At 45.9% G+C, this 25,512-nt stretch overlaps 1 protein-coding gene across 1 annotated transcript in view; it reads left to right on the forward strand.

The window, feature by feature from the left end:
* The first annotated feature begins 1,773 nt into the window (after positions 1-1,773).
* Positions 1,774-25,512, forward strand: part of LOC117491199 (phosphatidylcholine-sterol acyltransferase-like) — a 42,109-nt gene continuing 18,370 nt past the window's right edge. The window contains exons 1-4 of the mRNA XM_034141055.1: positions 1,774-1,924; positions 22,805-22,961; positions 23,589-23,704; positions 23,895-23,990. Of these exons, the coding sequence (XP_033996946.1) occupies positions 1,774-1,924; positions 22,805-22,961; positions 23,589-23,704; positions 23,895-23,990 (520 nt within the window). The remainder of the gene's footprint in view (positions 1,925-22,804; positions 22,962-23,588; positions 23,705-23,894; positions 23,991-25,512) is intronic.

A 25,512-nucleotide genomic window follows, 5' to 3' on the forward strand; every position in this document is an offset into this window, starting at 1 on the left:
CGAACCCAGATCTAGAAAGAAAAAAAAAGAAAAAGAAAAAGAAAAAAAGAAAAAAAAGTGTATAGTGCAGAACTACAATTATCAGCAAAATGGCCAAAAGATATTCTGCTCAGAGATCCTTGGAGCTAATAATGGATGAGAGTGAGTGGAATGCATTAGAAGAACACGGTGAAGTGGAACAGGAAGACATTTCTGAAGATCAGGATAATGTGGAGGTAAACTCAGAATTTGACAGCGATTTGGAAGATGAACTTGACTCAGAGCCAGCTGCTGGAAGACCCCCACAGCCAGCCGCTGAAGGACGCCCACAGCCAGCCGCAAGAAGACCCCCACAGCCAGCTGCTGGAAGACCCCCACAGCCAGCCGCTCAAGGACCCCCACAGCCAGCATATTTATGTATATTTCACAGCCAAATACCTTTGGATGTGTGGTTCTTGTGTTTCAATTGCTGTTAAATTGCTTTATTTCCTTCAGGGCTTTGATTATTATATGACAGATTAAAAATAATTAATGAAAAAATGTTTCATTTACATTTGTCCTAGAAAAGCATGAGCAAAATGTAAACCTAGTTTTTATTACAGTGTATTTTTTTTAACATAAATTACATTTTTATCACAAAAAACGATGGACACTTCCATTGTTAAATTTGATCTAGCAAAGAGTATTTTCAAAAACTAATCATATATTTCATTTATATTGTTGGGGATTGAGTTAAAGACAATATATGGAATTGTGCATGTTGAATTTAGTTCTGTATTTTTTTTAAACCCTGAAATATGTCCCGGGTCAATTTGACCCGAACATTACCAAAGGGTGTGAAATGGGAACATAACACAAAAGTAGCAATACTACAGTGTAATGTACTCTGTTGAAAGTAAATGTCCTACATTCAAAATTGTATATTCAAAATATACTTTAGGTACAAAAAGTAAAAAATAATAAAAAATATTGTATTTTTTTGTACTATAATTTTGTATGCATTTGTTGCACTTGGTAAAGTGGGGATTATAACAATTACGTGATATACTGCTGGGTAACTTGACCCATAATAATACATAATAATGTATTAGTTAATCTATATTCTCTATTATAAATACATCGTGACAATGTAGTAACAACATTTGGAAAATAAATGTAGTGGTTTAAAAAGTCAGAATTGCCTCCAAAATGTTTTAAAGTAAAAAGTATTATAATTTGAAAACTCTCAAGGGAAGTACAAGTACCTCAAAATTGTTCATAAGAACAGTTTGAGTAAATTCCACCAATGTACACATGTAAATTCAACTTAAAAAAAAAATGAAATTAAAACAGTTTACCTTTGCCGGTGTGTCTTTTAATTTAATAAAGTATAATTAATAATAATCCCAAAAGAGGCAAAACAACATGTCTTTTTAAAGGAACACTTAACACAATTGAATTATTTTTCGTAGAAATAAATTGATTTCTTGTCTTCTCTTGGTCAGTCATTGACATTCTATTGTGTAAATACATTGGTGGGATTGGGGAGAATCAATAGGGCAATGTGACCTCTTATTATACATCCATGAATGTGACACGTTGTATTTGTCCCTGTGCCTGCTGCCTCCTACATGTGTGTTCTGACAGCTTGATTCATCATCGCGTTTGAGAGCCAAGCATAACAGAAATGTTCTGTAATTTGTTCCAAGTCGTCCAGGGAATGTAACCTTTACACTGGTCCGCCAGCTCCCCGCCTCCAGCACACACTCACACCGACACCCAGCACCGCGCAGTCCCACACGCAGTCTGAGAACCATGGGGCCGGCTGCTCGGCTCTGCTCGGGGCTGCTGCTCGTCTTCCTGCTGGGGCTCCATCACGCCTCCGGCTTCTGGATAATCAACGTCTTGTTCCCACCAAACGCCAAATCCATAATACCGAGCAACAGCACTCCACCTCTTATTATCGGTAAGCCAAGCAAAGGGACTGTGCAGTCAATGTTTAAATGTCTGATTTATTTTAGCATATCCAGAATGTAATATCTGCCTGCCTGACCAAGGTTTAATATCAACAGGGGTCCTGAAAGCCCCTAGCTAAAAGTTTGTCATATAGTTTTCGCTTATTTCATTGAAAGCATATGGGAACAGTGTGAATATAGTATTTGTCATATTTACCGTAACTGTACTCTCAGTTTCTCACATATTATAATTTTTTGTAAATATTATATTTATTTTTAATTTGAAATAATAGTCTTAACATTTTTTTTAAAGGTGGGGTAGGTAAGTTTGAGAAACCAGCTCGAGATACACTTTTTGTTATATTCCATGGAATGCTCTTAACATCCCGATAGCAATGAATATCTTAAGTGCTTTGACAAAAAATCCATAAAATGTCATCTGTGGAAGCCGTAATACTGTAAAAAGTACGACCAATCATTTTAGCCGGCCCGGCTAAAATAACTGGATGGCCTACCTGCCTGTCAGCCTTCCATCGGGGCACAAACTTATCTCGTGCCCTCATTGGTCATGTGCGCGTTCGTGTGTGTTGGAGGAGGGGCTCTGTAAGGAAGTGGCAGATTTTCTCCGGTTGTGTATTTTCAAATTCTAGCAATCTCGAGCCGGTTTCTCAAACCCCACCTTTAAATGCTTTAATATTAGTACTATTTTTTGCTACGTATTCTTGCCTTTGTGTCTTTGTATGCACCATTTATACCAAAGCAAATTACTGGTAGGCCTATGTGTAAACCAACCCACTCTCTTCAGTAGCGTGGCGTGGGGAAAAATGTAGGGGAAGCCCATTTTTTTTGGGTTGGGGGGGGGGTGGTCAATAACGTAACCAGATGAGTGATTACAGCGCCCGGTATCATTTTACACACATTTGTATCACACAGATGCAGGACTTGCACACGCCTGTTATCTAACCGACAGGTCCGCACGCACTCTCCAGCCGAAACAGCACAATCTATGTGATTTTTGGATTTACCGTGCCTCTCAATTGCCCGTGACAGGTTGGCAAGGTCGATGAATCCTGAAGTTGCCCATTAGGGTTAGGGTTAGGGTTAGGGTTAGGGTTAGGGTTAGGGATTGTTCAGGGAGCACGAATCCTTGTCAAAAAGAAGACATGGCCAGCAAAATAGACGCTGAAGTTTAGCGCTTCCAGTTAGCCACTCCGTGCGGACATAATTGTCCTCATTGAACGTCCGATTCGCTCCCTTTTTCCTCTGTGTACACAGCTCGAGTGTGGGCATTGACCTGTCATCTGATTTAATTTTTAGTTGCTGCTGTAGCGGAAGTTTAGTAAAGTTATGTTTGATTAAGTACGCCAAATCTCCACCCTCCATAATGCTTCATTTGCTTGATAATTTCAAACGGCGGTGATGACAGCTACAGTAGGCTACTACAGTACGTAGTAAAACTGATGTTGATGTGATTTGATTGGATGGCAGTGTCCAATCAAATCGCCAGCCGCCAGCCGCCTCTGAAGGGAAGCCAGAGGCGGCTGGCTTCCCTTGGCATGGCCCTGACCAATCACAGGTTGGCAGGGGCATCACGTGGGCCTCATCTGATTGGTCAATCCCTCAATTTTTTTTCACCAAGGGAAGCCCGATTCGGCTGGCCTCCTCTCGCAACAGTGAATGCAATCTACTGTTTCACCATAACATCTAGAGGGGCGCTGTTTGTTTCACTCTTTGTAAAATACTCAATGAGAGTGGGGGAGAGACGGGCCGGCAGCAACACACAGCAAAGGAGAATTATCTAAACAAAACAAAGTGTTTTTATTTATTTATTTAAATTATAACTACAATCCGAAAAAACAGGGGAAGCCTGGCTTCCCTTGGCCTCCGGGAGAAAACGCCACTGACTCTCTTCAGTCTGCGTACAAATTAGGGATCGACCGATATGGCTTTTTCAAGGCCGATATCGATACCAATTATTAGTAATCAAGGAGACCGATAACCGATATTTGGAACCGATATACATTTGCAATAAAATCAGAAAATCTTGGTGTCAAAATGTAGAATAACACAAACTCTAACACAACTTCTTTGAAATGCATTTAAGCATATATTATGTTTAATGAACTTTTAAACATCTTACAACTGGTTTCCTCTCTGTGCCCTTTTCTTTAGTGCAGCCATCTGCAATGAGTTAGAGAGAGACAGAGAGTTAAAAGTGGGGCTGCAGGCTGACATGCTTAACTAACAATAATGCTTAATTTATTATATCAAAACAATGCCTGTCTATCTAGCATAAAATCCCAATAAGCTGCTAGCAACTGCAAAACACTAGTGCTAGCTAATGTTTTGCAAAATATTAAAAGTGAGGCTATTACAGTAGACCTAACGTTAGTCTAGTAGCCTCACTTCTAATATTTTGGCTAGCTAATGAGCTTCACATTGTATCAACCTGTGAGACGCTGCGAGACGCTGTACACACCCCCAACTCTGACTGACTTCCCGCGTCCCTGTGTAACTGGGAAACTGATAGAATTGGATCATAAGATCGTGGTGTTTTTGCCGGCCCGGCTAAAATAACTGGATGGCCTACTTGCCTGCCAGCCTTCCATCTCAAGGTTCAAGGTTCAAGGTTCTTTATTGTCAAACTGACATAGCTACAGAGTAATTATGTAGTTGAAAATCTTATGTCACAGGCTTCTCCAACAATGCAACATAATAATAATACAGATAGTAAAAGTAATACAAAAAGAAAAATAGTTCTAAAATAAAGTGAGTATGTGGAATAGTGCAGTACGAGTCTATATACAAGTTATTGGAATGATATATATTAGATAGTAGATATATATTACTAAGTAGCAGATGAATGTTTGAAATTGTTTCAGCAGTTCAATTGTTTAACAGTCTCACTGCCCGCGGGAAGAAACTGTCAGAGTCTTTTTGTTTTTGCCAGGATGCTGCGGTAACGTCTGCCAGACGGCAACAGAAAGAACAGTTTGTGGCTGGGGTGATGGGGGTCTTTGATAATCCGTAGGGATTTCTTCCTGAGCCGCTGGGAGTAAAGGTCCTCCATGGATGGCAGCTCCGTCCTGGTGATGTGCTGTGCAGTTTTCACCACCCTCTGTAAAGCCTTACGATTGAGGTCGGTGCAGCTGCCGTACCAGGCCGTGATGCAGCCAGTCAGGATACTCTCTATGGTGCACCTGTAGAAGTTGCAGAGTATCCTGGAATCCATTTTGAACCTCCTCAGCCTGCGGAGGAAGAAGAGCCGCTGTCGAGCTTTCTTGGTGATAGTGGTGGTGTGAAGAGTCCATGTCAGGTCCTCAGTGATGTGGACCCCAAGGAACCTGAAGCTGCTGACTCTCTCCACCGTAGTCCCATTGATGGCGATGGGGGCATGTCCCTCTCCCTGCTGCTTCCTGTAATCCACTGTTACGTTCCCTCCCAAAATCTAGGGGTACGAAGGGGAGTAACAAAACACAGAACGACCAGCACGAGAAAAAAGAGAGGAAACTGATCTCTTTGTTCACACATGAGTTTTAATCCAACAATAATGGACAACCAGGTCCCACACAGAGACCCAAGATGACGTGCTGCACCCATGCAGCCAGAGGAGAAAGGGAGAGCGACTGCAGCCTTCCTCAGGTCCTATATGGAGGCCCTGATTGGGGATTGGGAGCACCTGGGAGAGAGGCTGCACCTGGAGACAATCAGGCTGCACCTGGAGAATCAGAGGGAGAGAGAGAAAGACACACACACACCCACACACACACTACGGCACGTAACACCCCCCCCCATAAAACCAAACAAGTGTTTGGCCACAGTTACCAAAAACACTCAGACTATTGGACATGAATCGTGACCCATTGTAATCGTAATCTCACCCACAGTACAGTACATCGGCCACCACCTTATCTGCTCCCCTCTTGTGCTTGATGACGATATTGTATTCTGGGTGCTGGTCTTTTGACTTTTCCGTAGACTGCTTGGAAGCTGCCACCTGCTGCTTCCAAGCTACACACCCTGCCACTAGATGACCAGGATCAAGACAAAAGAAACATAATCTCTTGGGACCTCGAGTTCTGGTCAAAACACAACCTGCAAACACCTTCGGATGAGTCTGAGCTAGGTCACCACCTGCAGCACCAGGGACTGAAACGTCTACAACCTCAGCAGTAGGATACACTTTACCCCCGGCTATATCGTTACCCATTATGAAATCCACTCCGTCGACAGGAAACTTGGGCAGCACAGCAACTGGAAAGAAACCAGTAGCCAGTTTAGACTGTACCTGGATCTTGTGAAGAGGTGCAGGCACACAACCCATCCCAATACCTCTTACCACCGCACTTGCATCACAGGCAGACTCAGCACTCAAGGGCAGAACACTGGCAAGAATGAACGACTGTGAGCCACCACTGTCTCGTAACACCGTGACCTGCCGCTGGTCCTCCACTTTTCCTGACAGAGAGACAAAAGCAGTAGAGATGAACGGTTTCAAACACTCATCAGGCCCTTTGTTAACAGTGGCCCGTCCACTATGACACACTGCTGTAACCAATCCCACCCCTTCTGGGGGCTTGCCAGCCGCTGTCTGCTCTCGCTTCCAACCTGCACAGTCTGCTATCACATGACCTGGGTCATGACAAAAAAAACACGCTCTGTTTAGCCTGGGATCTAACACTGGAGCACTGACACAGGGAACGTAATTGTCAGGAGCTCTACGATAAGTGTCTCGCTGAGGAGGATCACGCTGAAAAAAAACGCTCTTGTGTATCAGTGCAAACTCGTCTGCCAGAGTGGCAGCCTGCTGAAGGGTAGTTACCTTCTGCTCGTTCAGGTAGACTACCGTACGCTCAGGCACACAGTTCTTAAACTCCTCTAACATCATTAGCTCACACACTGAAGTAATGTCGTCAGCTTTACAAGCTCTACACCACCTGTCAAAGAGGACTTTCTTCTCCCTTGCGAAGTCCACGTAAGTTTGGCCAGAAGTTTTCATCAGGCCGCGAAAACGCTGCCTGTAGGCCTCAGGCACAAGCTCATATGCCCTGAGAACAGCACTTTTAACATTCTCATACACTAAACTATCCTCGACAGAAAGAGAAGAGCAAGCTTCTTGAGCCTTGCCGACTAGCTTACACTGTAAAAGAATAGCCCACACGTCTTCTGGCCAGCGCAGAGCAGCAGCAATGCGCTCAAATGCACCAAAATAGATCTCCACCTCTGATTCACGAAACACAGGGACCAAAGAAATATGCCTACTTACGTCGAAGGAGGCAGCAGGACCAGAAGATGTAACGGCAGAATCACCCCCCCCAGCTGCCTGAAGCTCTAACTGACGCATCCGGACAGCAGTGTCTGCCTCCACTTTCCTGATCTCCAGCTCCGACTTCCTGATCTCCAGCTCCCTCCTGACATCAGTGTCTGCCTCCAACTTCTTGATCTCCAGCTCCGACTTCCTGATCTCCAGCTCCCTCCTGAACTGAAAATCCCCATCACGCTCCTCCTTCTCCCACTGTAGACGAGCCATACGCACTTTTACCCTGGCATCTAATTTAGACCCCGTAGGTGAGGACCCTGCCGAAAACGAGTCCAACTGAGGCATGTTGAAAAGTTTTGCCTGTTCCGTAGCACTCAAAACACCTGGAGTAACACCAATGCGGCCTCCACCAGGAGACTCTGCTTCTACCGCCCCGGCCACCGTTCCAGGAGATTCCACTGAAGTAGGCAGACTCAAAACCCCCTGTTCAACTAGTCCAGTTAGCACCGTAGCCTTGAGTTCCCTCTTAACAAGAGCAGAGGAGACAGAAACGTGATAATGGTCAGCAACTAACCGCAAATCAACCTTCCTACACCAGTCTAGCTGACCCACAGTAGGACTGGCCACAAACTGCTCCAAAACAAAAGCCATCCTTATCAACGGCTACTTACAATGTTTTTTTTTTTTTTTTTTTTTTTTTTTTTTTAACAAACTTCCCCAGATCCTGCCTACCAAACTTACCTAACTATCTTCTGGAGCGTGCCGGGCTCGAGGCGACTTTAAAGGCAAACATCAGCGGCCGAAACCCTGAAACGCCTGCCCCCAACAGGGAATAAATCCCCACCCAGGATTACCCCGAAAATAAAAAAGGCAAAATAAAAAATGAGTGCCTGAAGGAAAGACTGATTCAGCCCAGCTAGACACTCCCCTATCTAAACTGAGGAAGCTTTTAAACAGCAAGAGACTTCACAGCCAATGCTACACAATATCAACGCTAAACCACAAACAGATACTCACTCTGTCTCAAAGATCCCGGACGAGCCCCCATTTGTTACGTTCCCTCCCAAAATCTAGGGGTACGAAGGGGAGTAACAAAACACAGAACGACCAGCACGAGAAAAAAGAGAGGAAACTGATCTCTTTGTTCACACATGAGTTTTAATCCAACAATAATGGACAACCAGGTCCCACACAGAGACCCAAGATGACGTGCTGCACCCATGCAGCCAGAGGAGAAAGGGAGAGCGACTGCAGCCTTCCTCAGGTCCTATATGGAGGCCCTGATTGGGGATTGGGAGCACCTGGGAGAGAGGCTGCACCTGGAGACAATCAGGCTGCACCTGGAGAATCAGAGGGAGATAGAGAAAGACACACACACACCCACACACACACACTACGGCACGTAACATCCACAATCAGCTCCTTTGTTTTGCTGATGTTGAGATGGAGGTTGTTATCCTGGCACCAAGATGTCAGTTTTTCAACCTCCTCTCTGTACGCCGTCTCGTCGTCGTCTGTGATCTGGCCGATGACGGTCGTGTCATCAGCAAACTTCACGATGGTGTTGGAGCTGTGTGTGGCCACGCAGTCGTGAGTGAACAGGGAGTAGAGGAGAGGGCTGAGCACGCAGCCTTGAGGGGCACCGGTGTTGAGAATCAGGGTGGAGGATGTGATGTTTCCCACCCGCACTGCCTGGGGTCTGCCCGTCAAGAAGTTTAGGATCCAGTCACAGAGGGCGCTGTTGAGCCCGAGCTCTCTGAGCTTGATGGCCAGCTTGGAGGGCACAATAGGCACGTTCACACCAAGTAATTTTCCCACAATAGTTCATGAGAACTTTAGTTCATGAGAGCTCTTTTAGTTCTGATGAACTAAAGCAGATCGCGTTCACACCAAAATGAGTTCCTGGGGGTGGATTAGGCAAATGAACCGCTGACGTCACTTCTTCTTCTTCTGCTTTGGGTTTACTGGCAGGCCGCAAACAACTTCACGGCGAGTACAGTAGGTGGCGGTATGCACCTTAAAGTTGCAATCCGCCAAAAAACCGAGAGAAAAAGAAGAAGAAAAACCTCCCGCGCCCACTTGCTGTAAATGAGGCGTCTGTTTACCTTCCGACCTCAGACATGAGCTTCGTCTGCGTTATTTAAGCAAACACAAATACAGATCGTCGACCAGTCAAATGCAATAGCAATGCTGATTCGGAAGCGAAGGCGGTTAAGAAGGATTGACAAAAGGATTAGACGACGACATGCACGCGCTACGCTACGTGTGAAATGAATAAACTGTGCCAGGTGTGTCGTATGCACACTAAATAGGCTCAGCAGCTAACACACCTTTATTATATATCCTCCTGAGAGCAACTGCATCCGTCTGCCATGAACCCTACAGAAACCTACGTGTTAGTTTTGGCCCATAGTGGCCTCCATTTGTGTCGTGTAAAATGGGGGAAATCAAAAGTTAGCAAATCCCCATGTTCATAAAAACATTTAGTTTTAGGTCAAATAATTATTACACTGCTCTAAAACTCACTACACTAACTCCTAAGATGTTCCCTTACTATAATTAATTAAAAATATTGAACTCACAACACTGGTAATAACAAACTTAACCATTTCTCTTTCTATAAATAAATAGTGCTTGTGTTGGACGCCATTTTGAAATACAATGAAATTATCTTTTTGAAAGCCACAATAAATAAAGCTTCGCCAGTTTATAACCGATGAAACGGGGGGTTACGTATTGTAACCCTAGTTATATAAACACAGGCGGAGCCCTCTACTGGACTCTATGGGTACTACCTTATCCCGCGTGCATTCTCCCACTGAGACTTCTATAGACGTAGCCGGCCCAGGGCGGGCCTACCTGAATGCGCGCGCATCACACCGTATAAAAGGAGGCCTCGCCTCCTGACTGCCATCCTATACCTCTCTTCAGCGAGCGGAACAGGACAGACAGTGCCCTGAGTAGAGGGCTCCGCCTGTGTTTATATAACTAGGGTTACAATACGTAACCCCCCGTTATATCTCTCACAGGCTCCGCCCTCTACTGGACTCTATGGGTACAGTGGGTGGAGCCCTGATGTATACGCGCACTGTCGTCCAACACCAATCCACCCTACTGCCCCTGACCGGCTTTTCTGGTCAGCAGCTGCTGCCCCACCCTCTCCTTTAACCTGGTTGTGACCGAGGAGAAATCTGGGCTGCGGCTGACAGAGCACACCCTGCTGCGCTTACCTCGCAGAAAGTGTGCTCAAAAAACAGTGCCGGGGGACCCCCCCCCCCCCCCCCCCCCGCCCATAGACGGATGGGGAGAGCCCCCTCGGGCCCTGTATGGGCTTACTACGCCCCTGCCTTCCTGAATCCCTAAGGATAACAGGGAGAGCGCCAGCGCCCATGCCTCACACTCAAGCACTGACCCCATGCAGAGTGTGAGAGGACTAAAAATGTGGGGGGGCTATCCTCCCCCTGCCTCTCGGCAGGAGGGGGGCAGCCCCTCCGCCCGTAACGGGCCAGCGCGCCCCTTGCCTATCCCGGGACCCTCAGAGGGCCCAGGAAAGGCGAAGGCGCATCACGTCCGGGGAGGGGGTCAGATGCCAACTGACCCACAACCCCCCCCTCCCCTACAAATCCTGTGTTGCCCCAGCAAGCACAGACAAGGAGAAAGAGCCAGACATGTCCAAGAGATAAAACCTTATAAAGGGGCCTGGCGTCGACCAAGACGCCGCTGTGCATATATCCTCCACACTCACACCGTTGAATAAGGCTGTTGATACAGCTACAGCCCGTGTGGAGTGCGCACAAAACCCCATGGGGCAGGCTCTCCCTGCCTGTCCGTAGGCATGTGCAATGCACTCGCAGAGCCAGCCTGCCAGGCGTTTCTTGGACAGAGCTTTCCCGATCACCCCGCCCCCGAAGCACACGAACAGCTGTTCGCACGCACCGAGCAGAGGAGGTGCAGTTTAGCCTCCCTGGCCCCACCATGGGGGGGAGACTAAAACCCCATAACTGAATAGCCCTCGACCTGAACGCACTCCTTAGGTTTTTAGGTACAAAGGAGCGGTTCGGTCTAAGTGTCGCGCCGCTCTGGTCACCCCGAATTAGTAAACAACTCGGGTGCACCGACAGAGCAGTTAACTCGGACACTCTTTTGGCTGCGTTAAGGCAAGAAGCAAAGCTGTTTTCCACGACAATGCTTTCAGAGAGGAGAGCTCCAGAGGCTCAAATGGTCCCGAGGCCAGAGCCTCGAGCACTAGGGGCAGGTCCCACTGCGGGGTGGAGACGTGCACTACAGGGCGCAGTCTCCTAACCCCCTGTAAAAACCGCGACATCAGTGGTTGATTAAAGGCTGACCTGCCACCAAATCCCTCATGACAGGACGAGATGGCTGCTGCATACACCTTCACTGTGGAATGCGCCAGCCCTCTGTCCACCAATAACTGTAAGAAGGACAAAATAGAGCCTAGCTCACAAGATAGGGGCTCTATTCTCTGCTCCTCACACCATCGCTGGAATCCCAGCCACTTCGGCCTGTAACAGGCTGTGGTGGATCCAGCTCTAGCTGCCTGGATAGACTGAATAACACTGTCAGACAATCCACCCTGTCTCAGCCTGTCCCTCTCAGGAGCCAAGCCTGGAGAGGTTGGCCGAGCGTGGGTAACGCCCCGATTGCACCTGCCTCTTGAGACATCGCCCCCCGAACTGGGGGATCGCCCAGGGCTGGCCCACCTTCATCTGTGTGATTTCTGAGTACCACGGCGCCCCGACGCGATCCGGTGCCAACCAAACTGCGAACCTTCTGGGACAGAGCCTACAGTGTGGCAGCCCCCACCCTCTGGAACGCTCTCCCTGCGGAGATTCGCAACATCCCCACACTCAACGCCTTCAAAAGGGCCCTCAAGACCCATCTGTTTGCCAAGGCTTTCGGCCCCTAATCGATCTGTTTTGTCTGTCTGACTTTTGTTTTGTTATGTTTGTTTTTGCCCTATTACTGTACAGCGACCCTTGAAAGGCGCTATATAAATGCAAGCTATTATTATTATTATTATTATTAGAATGACTGCCAGACGTTCTCGCCTCACTCTCCCCAGGAGAGGGAGAATGAGACGCAGCGGTGGAAAGGCGTATAGCAGCTTCCTTGGCCATGGCTCGTGTGCAAACGCGTCCACCCCCAAGGGCGGGTCGTCGCTCAGGGCCATGGAGAACCACAGGGCACAGTGGACCTGTTGCCCGGCTGGCGAACAGGTCCACTTCTGCTCTCCCGAACTGGGCCCAGACCTGCTTCACCACCTCCGGGTGAAGCACCCACTCGCCTGGCAGGGGCCGCCCCTCGACATGAGGTCGGCCCCTCTGTTCTCCAGTCCCGGGACATGGAGGGCTCTCAGAGATAACACCACCTCTGAGGCCCATAACCACAGCTCTTCCGCTGTGGTCAACAAGGAGGCGGAGCGGACTCCGCCCTGCCTGTTGATATAAGCCACTGTGGTGCTGTTGTCGCTCCTGACCATTACATGTCTCCCCTGAATTAGGGGCATGAAATGCCGAAGGACTAACACTAGTGCCCGTAGCTCTAGGAGGTTGCTGTGTTGAGACTCTGTCAGAGCCCAGCGCCCACCTATAGCCCTCTTCAGGCAGGTCCCTCCCCATCCTGTTCTGGAGGCGTCCGTGAACACTGTGATGTAGGAGGTCACCCGTCCCAGTGGAGACCCCCTCCGGAGGTGGTCCGGAGACCCCCAAAACCGGAGGTTGCCCTCCACTGAGGGGGGGGATGGTCACCAGCCGTCGTTTGTGCCTCTTGGGGTCCAAACGCAGGCTGGAGAACCACCTCTGCAGGCGGCGCATATGTAGTAACCCCAGCGGGACCACCATGTGAACAGCCGCCATGAGACCCAGAGTCTGCATGACAGTTAAAGCTGTCACTGTCGCCCCCTGTCGCAGCCTGTGCACCGCCCTGAGAAGGGACGCACATCTGCTCTCTGACAGGGTGGCACGCAGGGTGGCACGCAGGGTGGCACGCAGGGTGGCACGCAGCGCGTCTGCATCGAGCACCACACCCAAATACAACACCTGTTGGCGAGGTATGGGGGCGCTCTTTTTCCAATTGATCGCAAAACCTAATTTGGTTAGGTGTGTGATCAACTGTGCTGTGCAAAACATTGCCTGTTCCCGGGACCCAGCCATGACTATGAGGTCGTCTATGATACAGATACTTTCTGTGCTCTGGAACAATTTCCACATGAAAGTACGCGTCTTTCAGGTCGATGGTGGTGAACCAATCGCCTGGCTGCACAAGCCCTAGTAACTGTCTCACAGTTAACATGCGGAATTTCCTGCTGGAAATATGACGATTCAGGCCCCGGAGATCTAGAATAGGTCTGAATTCCCCTGTTTTCTTGAGAACCAGGAAATACATGGAATAAAGACCCCTCTCTCTGTGCTGAGGATGCACAACAGACACAGCCTGTTTCTGCACCAGAGCCTGAATCTCTGCTGAGAGGAAACCCATCTCCTCCTGGGAAGACAGATTTACCTCTTGCATGCCCATAAAAGGAGGTGGGATGCTGCAAAACTGGAGTGAATAGCCCCGTTTCAGCGTCCTGTCCATCCACCTTGTCAGTACACAGCTGAGTTTCCATTCCCCATAACATTGTGTTAATGGGCAAGCCCTCAGCTGTGGGGCCGCAGCTATAAAGCTGTGATACTCTCTGATGACCTGCTCCGCCGCAAAACTCCCCGTAAAGGGAAGATTCGCCCGTGGGGGGTCGAAGCAGAAAGGGCCGATTATCTATTGAGGACCCTGAACGCACCGCCTCACGTGTGAGCGCATGCTCCCTCATAATGCTATTTTCCTCACTATGGAAAACAGCATTAACCGGAGTTTTTACAGGCGTAGTGTGTTTTACTAAGGCCCCTGAACGCACCGCCACGCGCCTCTTTACAAGTGCGGGCGTTGCTATAATGCAGCCCCTATCACTATACTGTAGTAAACAGCATTATTTGGAGTTTTAGTTTCAGGCATAGAATGTTTTCTAACAGAAAAACGTCGGCCATAATGTCCCTGTACCCGCATCGCACTATAACAGTGCTGCCTGCGGTTTATCACTCTCATCTGCGCACTCCCACTAGCCTCCTCCCTAACGGGAGCTATAGCTGGGGCGGCGAGTGGGGAATTTGTACAGTCATCAACATGTGCAAGTGTATTGTGGAAACAAAGGACACTCAGACTTGGATACAGATCAACACCATCTTTATTTTTAAAGGTCTTAACGGGGATCTGGGCATTAAACAGGGAGGAGGCGGGATTCGCCCTCGCGTCCCCGGTAGAGGGAATCTCTCCCCCCACCGAGGCGCTACCTCCCCCCGCTAGTCAACTCCGGGAAGATGGAGCACCCCACCCGGGCGCTCTCTGCTGCTGCGGAGCCCCCGGCCGGGCAGCCCTTACCCGTGACTGGCGGTACCACGGGGCGGGCCGTGGAAGTGGGGGGCGCCGCCACTCGGCGCCTCTCCCTCCGTTTCACTGCTGCACTGCGCTCCCTCACCTGTGCGCGAGGAGCGCGTATCGGGGCCTGAGGAGGGTCCAGCGGTAGCATGCGGCTAAGCTGGACCCTCTCCTCCAGGCGACTGAAACGCTGCGTGACCGAGGAGATCGACCCAAAGAGCCCCTCCGAAGATACGGGGGCTCCGAGGAGATCCTCTCGGTCCTTTTTGGACAGCGCGGTGAGTCCCAGCCACACGTGACGAGACGCCACTGTGGCTAGGGAAATCACCCGCCCTGCTGTGGCGGCCACGCCACAAATCAGATTATTCATCTGACCCACAGCGCGGTCCGGATAACCACTCTCGTCCTGAGGCGAGAGGGCAGGGGCGTCTGCCTGAGGTTTCGTGATCAGGGAGACGCCCAACACGCCAAGATTATTGGCCGCAGCCGCCATCTGAGTACCGAGCTTGAACATCTTATCCAGATATTCCAGGGTGTCTCGGTCCCAGGGCAGCGGGGGCAGAGGGCGTTTACCCTCCGCCCAACCAGCCGCCCGCGGGAGCAGATGGACCGCCAGGCTCTCATCGAGGGGGGGCACACCCGTGTCCGAGCGATCCACCACCTTACTGATACCCGCCATGGCGGCTACCGGGGCCTTCGTTTTTAATGGCTGGTGCCATGTCGCCTCCACACACCGCCCCTTTTAAGTTTCTGCTTGTAAGCAGGCAGCAGCAGCAGTGAGATGTGGTCTGATTTGCCGAAGGGAGGGCGAGGGAGAGCCTTATATCCATGTCGAAAAGGGGAATAAACATGGTCCAGTATGTTTCCCCCGCGCGTCGGGCAGCTGATGTGTTGGCAATATTTTGGCAAGACCTTCTTCATGTTGGCGGTGTTGAAATCTCCGGCCACAACGAACGCCGCATCTGGCCGCGAAGTCTCGGTCTTATCAATAATCCCAAACAGCTGATCGAGTGCCATGTTGTTGTCGGCGAGCGACTGCGGCGGGATATACACTGCTGTTATCACAACAGATGTGAATTCCCTCGGCAGGTGAAAGGCCCGGCATGTGATCATGAGGTGCTCGAGATGAGCGGAACAGTCCGAAGAAATAATCTTCACATCTGTGCACCGGTTGTTATTAGTCATTACACACACACCGCCTCCCTTACTTTTCCCAGAGTTAACTGTCCGGTCCTGATGAAAAATAGTGAATCCGTCAGGAACAATGGCGGATTCCGGGATAGCGGGGTTGAGCCAAGTCTCAGTGAGAATTAACGCGTTACAGTTCTTAATGTCCCGTTGAAAAGCAATCCGACTTCTGAGTTCATCGAGCTTATTTTCAATGGATTGAACATTAGCCAGAAGAATACTCGGAAGAGGGGGTCGGTTTCCTCGTTTTCTCAGTCTGACCAGCAGCCCGGCACGGGACCCCCGCTTGGTCTTCTTCTTGCGTCTCTCAGGTAGGGCAGCAACAGGTAGCCATGGCAAATCTCCATTGTCTGTCGGAGGGTTATTATTATCCACGAAGTTTCGAATGTGAAGAAGTTCCTCTCTGCTATATTGTATGGCAGAGTAGGTGCGGTCGTCTTGCATGTTGCGAACCATGTTAAAAGTAAAACGGCAAAAGTAAAATAAATACGCACAAAATACGAAAAGGGGCAAAGTTGGAGAGGAGCCCAAAGACGATGCGGCCATCTTCACCGGCGCATCACTAATCTGTGCACAAACTTATCTCGTGCCCTCATTGGTCCTGTGCGCGTTCGTGTGTGTTGGAGGAGGGGCTCTATAAGGAAGTGGCAGATTTTCTCCGGTTGTGTATTTTCAAATTCTAGCGATCTCGAGCCGGTTTCTCAAACTTACCTACCCTACCTTTAATGCATCAATAATTATAATCAAAACATATCATATATATTATTCTGAAATGGACCAATCTGCAAAATGAGAACTTTTACTAATGATAATTTAACTATATTTTGATGCTAACACTTTGGTACTTTTACTTGAGTAACTTTTGCAATGCAGGACTTTTACTTGTAACAGAGTATTCCTACACTCTGGTATTTCTACTTTTACTTACGTACAATAAATTAGTACTTCTTCCACCTCTGTGTGGGAACATGCACCAGCAGACATGCTAAGGTGGTTCCTGCCTTATTTTATTTAGACCCTGTGTCAAGTTTAAATACTGTGTCCCCAAAAAAAACAATAATCACCAGCCTCAATGACTACCGCCCAGTAGCACTCACCTCCATCATAATGAAGTGCTTTGAGCGGTTAGTCAAAACCTTCATCACCTCCTCCCTCCCTGACTCTCTGGACCCCCTGCAATTTGCCTATAGAGCAAACAGGTCCACAGACGACGCCATAGCCCTCACCATCCACACTGCCCTCTCACACCTGGACCAGAGGAACACATATGTGAGAATGCTGTTGTGATGCCCCTGTGGGTCCATCATTAGAGAGGGTGTGGCTGTCCTGTCTGTGCTGCATTGATTGCACTGATTGCAGTAACTCAGGGCACCTGGGTCTGGTGTCCTGCAGCTATTTAAAGCCTCTCTGCTCCTCTCTCTGCTTTTCCCTACAGGTCTCCGGTTTTGTTGAGTATATGCTGTTGTTACTTTAGTTGCTTTACTTTGTGCACCTCAACACCCTCACACATACACGTCCATGCAACCCTCACCCTGCATTTACACTACTGATACCACTGGCGTCCACACCTCATGCTTTATTTATTGTTGCACTTCATTTGATTTGGCTAATTTGAATTGTTTGGTTAAATAAACACATTTTAGTAACCGTTGACATGGTGTCTCTCTTCTTTGTTGTGGCCTTTTGAGCCGGGTCGTAACAGCTGTTCATTGATTACAGTTCAGCATTCAATACCATTGTGCCCTCCAAGCTGGCCATCAAGCTCAGAGACCTCGGGCTCAACAGCGCCCTCTGTGACTGGATCCTGAACTTCCTGACGGGCAGACCCCAGGCAGTGCGGGTGGGAAGCATCACATCCTCCACCCTGATCCTCAACACCGGTGCCCCTCAAGGCTGCGTGCTCAGCCCTCTCCTCTACTCCCTGTTCACTCACGACTGCGTGGCCACACACAGCTCCAACACCATCGTGAAGTTTGCTGACGACACGACCGTCATCGCCCAGATCACAGACGGCGACGAGACGGCGTACATAGAGGAGGTCGAAAACCTGACATCTTGGTGCCAGGATAACAACCTCCATCTCAACGTCAGCAAAACAAAGGAGCTGATTGTGGATTACAGGAAGCAGCAGAGAGAGGGACACGCCCCCATCGCCATCAATGGGACTACGGTGGAGAGAGTCAGCAGCTTCAGGTTCCTTGGGGTCCACATCACTGAGGACCTGACATGGACTCTTCACACCACCACCATCACCAAGAAAGCTCGACAGCGGCTCTTCTTCCTCCGCAGGCTGAGGAGGTTCAAACTGGATTCCAGGATACTCTGCAACTTCTTCAGGTGCACCATAGAGAGGATCCTGACTGGCTGCATCACGGCCTGGTACGGCAGCTGCACCGCCCTTAATCGTAAGGCTTTACAGAGGGTGGTGAAAACTGCAGAGAAAATCACCAGGATGGAGCTGCCATCCATGGAGGACCTTTACTCCCAGCGGCTCAGGAAGAAATCCCTCAGGATTATATAAAAGACCCCCATCACCCCAGCCACAAACTGTTCAGTCTGCTGCCGTCTGGCAGACGTTACCGCAGCATCAGGACAAAAACCACCAGATTCAGAGACAGCTTCATCCCGCAGGCAATAAGACTGTTAAACAACTGAACTGCTGAAACAATTTCATAACATTCATCTGCTACTTAGTAATTATTTATCTATTATCTAATATATCATTCCAATAACTAGTATATAGACTCGTACTGCACTATTCCACTTTTTTTTTTTTCTCACTTTTTTTAAAACTATTTTTCTTTTTGTATTACTTTTAATATAGTATATTTTAATATTGTTTTAATATTGTTTTAAAATTGTCTGCTTAGCTGTATTATTGTGTTGCATTGTTGGAGAAGCCTGTGACCTAAGATTTTCAACAACATAATTACTCTGTAGCTATGTTAGTTTGACAATAATGAACCTTGAACCTTGAACCCTTAGTTCTGTGTTTGCTAGCATATTTCTGAATAACTGGGCAAATGATGAAACTTTTGACCAAGTATTCAATTATAGAAACGTGTAAACATTGCACAAACTGAAAGTATGTCGCCTCCCTTTTCTTCTTCTTCAGATAGTGGAAGAAACAAGGGGTTAATACCAGCTTTATCTCTCTCTAACTCACTGTCTGTGTATTGATGTCTAGGCTATCAGTGATGCTGTATAATGTACTCTGTACATTTGACCTTGTGTTTACTGTATGTGACCTGCTTTTTTATTTTATTCTCAAAAAGGAAATAATACAAATTTAGGGGGTGGAGTAGAAATGCATGATATCGAAAGAGTCAGGGAAATATCACATGGACGAATAATATTAAGTAAAAAGATAATAACTATGTTGATGGCCTTTCTGTCAGACTAATTGGAAAGTCATTTCACTCATTGCTGAATCCTTAAAAAAACTATATATTTAACGTTGTTTTTATTGTTAAGTTTCATTTTTGAAAACGTTTTTTGCCAATATTATTATCACATGTATAATTCAATATAAAAGATATTATATATGTAGTAATGACATGAAGATGTTTAATGGAAAATTATAACAATGTCAAAGTAGGTTCAAGATTTTTTTTCAATGTATTTAATTTACAAACGCCCCCTGATAGCCTTAGCATGGAATAGAGACAACATGTCTGTTTGTCTCCTGCTTATAGGTCATACTAAGTCTTTTCAGCCTCAAAGGGCCAAAGTTTGATCTGGTGGTCATGCTCTGTAGGGTTTTACTTCTCTGGCCTTGTGAAGACCATGGGTGTTTCTCAATCGCGAGTAAAGCTGCTTCAGAGCCACTATTTCAAGCATACTACGTCATCGAGTGCCGCCGAAGTACTGTTCCAATCTCCAGCATACTTGGAAATCTACCGAGCCCGGCGTACTCCGTTTGGAGAAATATCGAGTCTGCACATGAGTAGACTTTGCGGTCTTAAAATCCCCACAATGCTTTGCGCACGGACCAATTTCCCCAAATCTGTGGCGGAAGATGTAAGGCGGGGCCTCTCATATGACGCACACCTGCACACTTGCTAGCGTGTTCCACACTTCGTTTTCCGAATGCCAGGAAGTATTCTTGACTCGCTTCTGAAGCAAGATGCTCGGCAGACATGTGCTACCAAGCAAGCGTACTCGCGATTGAGAAACACCCCATGAATTTGGCCCTCTTTCAATTTTAGGTCAGTATTTCCTTCTTCATTTTCCCTCCTCTCTGACCTTTAAATCTGGATTCCTTCTATTTTCATACCGACTCTTTACCTCATTTAATCACATCACTTTAGGAGCCCTGCTGTGTTAATCACACTACCCCACTGTTATCTGTCTGGGTCATGTTTTTCATTTGTAACACTAAGGTTTTAATTATATTTTATCCTGTAAAGTATTAGAAAGGCTTCTTGGTTAGACGTCTTAGCTTAAAAAGCCATCGGACATTAGATTAGTAAATTTAGCTTGACAAATACACAAAGAAAGATACACAGCTAGGGTCTCCATTCAATTTTGTAAACATGATGATGCTAAAAAAGCAAGGTCAGCAACCCAGATAGAGTAAAGCTGCCCCAAGTACATACAGTAGATAATAAGTAGATAACATGTCTAGACCTGCTCCTGTGTCTTTGGTCGTTTTCATCATGTGATCTGAAAGGGGCCAGTTTTAGAAAGAGAGACTTTGACTTTGGCTTACAGTAGATCAAACCAAAAACCAGCTAATAAGCTATGAATTTGAGAAAAAATTGGACTTGTTTGGAATCGTTTTATAAAGCTTAAAAAAGGGCTAAAGAATGGAGTCATACTGCTATGCGCCCTTCAGTCCAGCAGATATTGTTATCCTTCTGGAAGAATTCAAGAGTTACAAAGTAATATTGGAAATAATTCAGTAAAAGATAAGGGTGTTACAATCAGAACTGACATTTTGCTGACTTCTGCTCTTCATTCAGGTTCAGGACAATTTTCTCGCACAATTATATAGGGCTGGAAATGATAAAAGTTCAACAAAGCTCTTTTTGACAAGTCATGTTTTCCTGTCGATATTTGTGATAAGATGGATGATAGTATGTATTTGTTTTACTTTAATATGTCATGTTCTTTATCTTAGTCTTTATTGAACAAGGACAATGCATACAATACTTTAATCTCAAAGAGAGAAAATACGCTATATGACAGAATATGGCTAAAGGCTAATTTCCATCTGGGCAGGTACACACATAACAATCAACAAACACTTTAAACATGTCTTATTGTCTATCGCACTAACAAAAAGTGTTACCGTGAAGGGTACCAATGTTTGAATTCTAACTAAGACTGATTGTATGTGTCATTAACTACTGACCTTCAAATTGCTACCAAATAACCCAATAGCGCAGACGCTCTGACGTCAAAAGACAATAAAATAATGCATTGACTGTATAAATATATAATATATCAGAAATTAAACTCATTTGTATTCAAGACATGTCGGGTTTGTTTACGCAACCATTATTAGGAATTAGATTTTTTGTTTATTTTAGGATTCCCTGCAGAACTTTTCTCTTCCCACCCTTTGTTTGCAGTCAAAAGGTTGTTAACCAAACATGATTCCTGCAGTCTGCTGCAAAGGAGCCCAGACTTGAGGGTTTCCACATGTGGAAAAGTTGAGAAATCCCATGCCAATCACTGTTGAAACACAGAGAAAACCTGCTGTTTAGTCAAAATAAACATTTTAATATGCAGTTTTACTTATTTTTAGATCCACTGTTACATATTCTTTCCTCAAAAGAAGTATAGATGCTGTGGTCTTCAGATTATGTTGTGAAATGAAGGACTGTTATGAAAGCATCAAAGTTAATATTGGACATATTTTTTCTATATATTTAATTAACCATCCCAACATATTGTGGGATCCAAACTTTGAGTCTTAACTTTGGCTCTTTCCAAATATAACAGATTCTCTATTTTACAGTATAGGTGAAAAAAAAGACAGTTCAATGACCAAGGATCTACAGCAGCAACCTTTTCAGCTGGTGACCCTTGAAGGTGGTATATGGAATTTTGGAGAAACCAGCTCGAGTGCGCTACAATTTGAAAATACACAGCCGGAACAAATCTGCCACTTCCTTACAGAGCCCCTCCTCCAACATACACGAACGCGCACACGACCAATGAGGGCACGAGATAAGTTTGTGCACAGATGGAAGGCTGACAGGCAGGTAGGCCATCCAGTTAATTTAGCCGGGCCAGCTAAAATGATTGGTCGTGCTTTTTACAGTACTACGGCTTCCACAGATGACATTTTTTTATGGATTTTTTGTCAAAGCACCGGTTTCTCAAACTTACCTACCCTACCTTTAAGATATTCATTGCTATCGGGATGTTAAGAGCATTCCATGGAATATAACAAAAAGTGTATCTCGAGCCGGTTTCTCAAACTTACCTACCCCACCTTTAAACTAGGGCAAAGTTGACTTGCAACAGCTTGTTGCAATATAAATACCAAAAGTCCTCCTTCAAGATCGCCAAAAAAAATGCAATATAATATATTGGCCCGGCCTATGCATTACAAATGCTTTTAATAAAACAATTGGACATGCACCCCAAGTTCATGGTGATTCCAAACACATTGGTATGAACATATTTGGACAGTTAAGAACTTTTGGTGCTCCTGGAATTGACTTCTACTACTTTTTCTTCTTAACAGAAAAATTACACAAAAAATAAGAGAAATGTATGGCACCTCAACATTTTTGAGAAAACAGAGAAGAACAACTTCTATCTTTGACTATACAGAGTAGTTGTTGTTTATTTTACAGCTAAAAGCTGAACAAGAAACATTTTGGAAAACAGAACTCTCAACACTTAACGTTACAAAAGTAACCCATTGACCTTGTTACTGTGTAAGTGTAAAGGTAAAACAACAGAAAAAAAGCATAGTGGTGAATTACCCTACAGTGCTTCGCTTGAATTAAGATTCACTGATATAACATGTGTATTTGTGTTTATGTGTGTCCAGTGCCAGGGAATTTGGGGAACCGTCTGGAAGCAAAGATAGACAAGCCGACGCTGGTCCACTGGATGTGCTACAAGAAGACTGAGCACTGGTTCCCCCTGTGGATTGACCTCAACATGTTCATGCCAGTAGGTGTAGACTGCTGGATTGATAACATTAGGTAACACTGACTGCCTTTTAATGCCTATTCTCTTCTGTATCATGTATTAGCTTTTAGCATCTTAATGATATAATAGAGTGGTGCAGAAATAAGTCCTAAAGCTTGAAAATGAGTTAACATTTCCCCTCATCTGGAAGTCAACCTTCTTCATGTTTATATTGGTTAGATACCTGAAATAAGGTCTGTGGTTAATTTAGGATATTTTTACGTTTTGTTCTACGACAAAAAGTACGTCAGCAAATACTCTGCTTGTCCAAATGTTCTTTGTGTCATGAAAACGGCAGTTGCTAACAAGTGACTAAATTAGATTACTAAATGTCATCATGCCAAATGTTAGCCATACTAGCTCAGCAGGGGTGACGTGTATGTATGTAATGTAGTTGGTTAAAAGCCTATCGCTAGCTATTTACCTATGGCAATTGCATTTAAGCTTGCTCACCGCGAGGTGGCTGGGTGTTACAGCTAGTTACGTTTTCTTTTTATGGTTGTACTATGGTTGTAATAATATCTGAAAAGAGCTAAAATATTGCCCAGTATAATTGTCCTGTCTGATATTAAAGTCACATTTGAGAATGTTTCTGCCCAAGTTCACTTTCATAATTCTCCATGTCCATTTTTGTGCCCCAGACTTGTTTACAACAAGACGACTCGGCGGTCTTCCAACTCACCAGGGGTGCAGGTGCAGGTGCCAGGATTTGGGCAAACATATCCCATTGAGTTTGTCGACTACAATAGACTGGCCGGTAAGAAACATTTAATGCTTGGTTTGGGGTTTGTCTAAAGATGAAATGAAATTAATGTAACCAAGCAATTGTGCTTAATTCCTACAGTACCTAATCAAATATCTTTGAAGCTCAGCTGCTTTTTACCAAGTGATGGCAAGTTGATTTGGCATCTGGCATTCACTGAGGGTGCTGCTTCTGGGTTTTGCAGGTTATTTTCACACTATGGTGCAACATTTGGTCAACGTGGGCTACACGCGGAATGAGACAGTCCGAGGAGCACCGTACGACTGGAGATTAGCTCCTAGTAAGTAGCAAAATTACACACACATGCACACAAACACACACAAGATTATTATAACAATCAAGAATGTGTTCGCTTGGAAGTATAAAAAATACATCAGAAGGGAGAAGGTGGTGAAATAATAGGTGAAACAACAGAATGTAGTAAAAACATTTAATCAGTAAACAAAAAATATAAATGGAACTCATAGAGGCCTGGATTGTTTAGAAGTCTATGAGAAAATGACCATACTTATCACTTAAAGGTTACCTATTATGCAAAATGCACTTTTTTATGTCTTTTATACATAAATATGTGTCCCCGGTGTGTAAGGAGACTCACAAATGGCGCTTTTCCACTGCAGGACCTAGCACGGCTTAGTACGGTATGGTTAGGCCTTGGTAGGCCAGGCTCACTTTATGCTGCGCTTATATTACAGTTTAGGAACTGGGGTAGTAACTATAGTAACGCAGTGCAGGCGGGGCGATCGGCTGTTCGGCGGGCGGAGCGACGCTGCGTAAAACTGCCGTGACGTCATCTTCAATGCGAACCACAAAACCATAACATCAGCCGTTAGCTGTTAGCACTCAGAGCTCACAGCTCCTCATATCTGTTCAGAAACTAGACAAAAGTTATACAAGTACAAACGGGGAGACTGTCTGTGTCATGGCGAATACAGTCGCTGGTTTATTTATGTCTGTAGGCCGTTGAGTGTGGACGGAGCATATACAACGTTAGCTTAGCCTGTTCGATCCGATTTCCATTCAGAAAACACGCATTTTAAAAGGTTTTTCAACTGCCGTCTTGTCTGCAGACCGGTATCAGTATGTTGTTACCTCTGCATCATTTTGAAACGTGTATTACAAATAAATCACGGTAACATATGTTCATTTTGTTGTAGTTGTAGCCCCCTTGCCAGCGATTCTCTCTGACCATTCAGCAGTCGAGAGTTTACGTCACTAGTTTAGCAGTGGCGAGCCGTCAGGGCCCTCTAGGCCCTCTGTGAGGGCCTAAGATATTCTAAAAAATAATATTTAAAAACATTTAAAAAAATAATATATTTTTTTAAATATATATTTTTTTAATATTATTTTTGTTATATTTTTCATTAGTTTTACCGAAAAAAAACTTGATTTAATTGTATTTAAAATAACATTTCCAAAGAAATAAATCCTTCGAATCTGCCTGTTCAGTCTCTGTTGAATGTGAAGGGTTACATGAAAGAAGCTCGTCTGGCCCTCTCTGCGATTCACAGAGGGCCCGCTATAGTAACTGAACGAGAGAGTAATGTCAAATGACAGTGCAATTGACCAATCATATCTTCCCTCTAAATGGGTGGGTTTTATTATCGCGGACTTTATGACAAGTTCCGCCCGCTGTGAAACTTTTCTTGTTTCCATAGCAACAACAACTTCCTGTCAACAGCGTGAACTCGCCTTCAAAATAAAAGCATGCCAAATTACACTTAAGACATACAACTGCAACGAAAGTAACAAACACAATGCAATATCATTTTCAATGTCAAAGAACACAAATGGGGTTCCCA

The sequence above is a fragment of the Trematomus bernacchii genome, unplaced genomic scaffold, assembly GCF_902827165.1.
Source record: "Trematomus bernacchii unplaced genomic scaffold, fTreBer1.1, whole genome shotgun sequence".
Taxonomy (NCBI): Eukaryota; Metazoa; Chordata; class Actinopteri; order Perciformes; family Nototheniidae; genus Trematomus; species Trematomus bernacchii.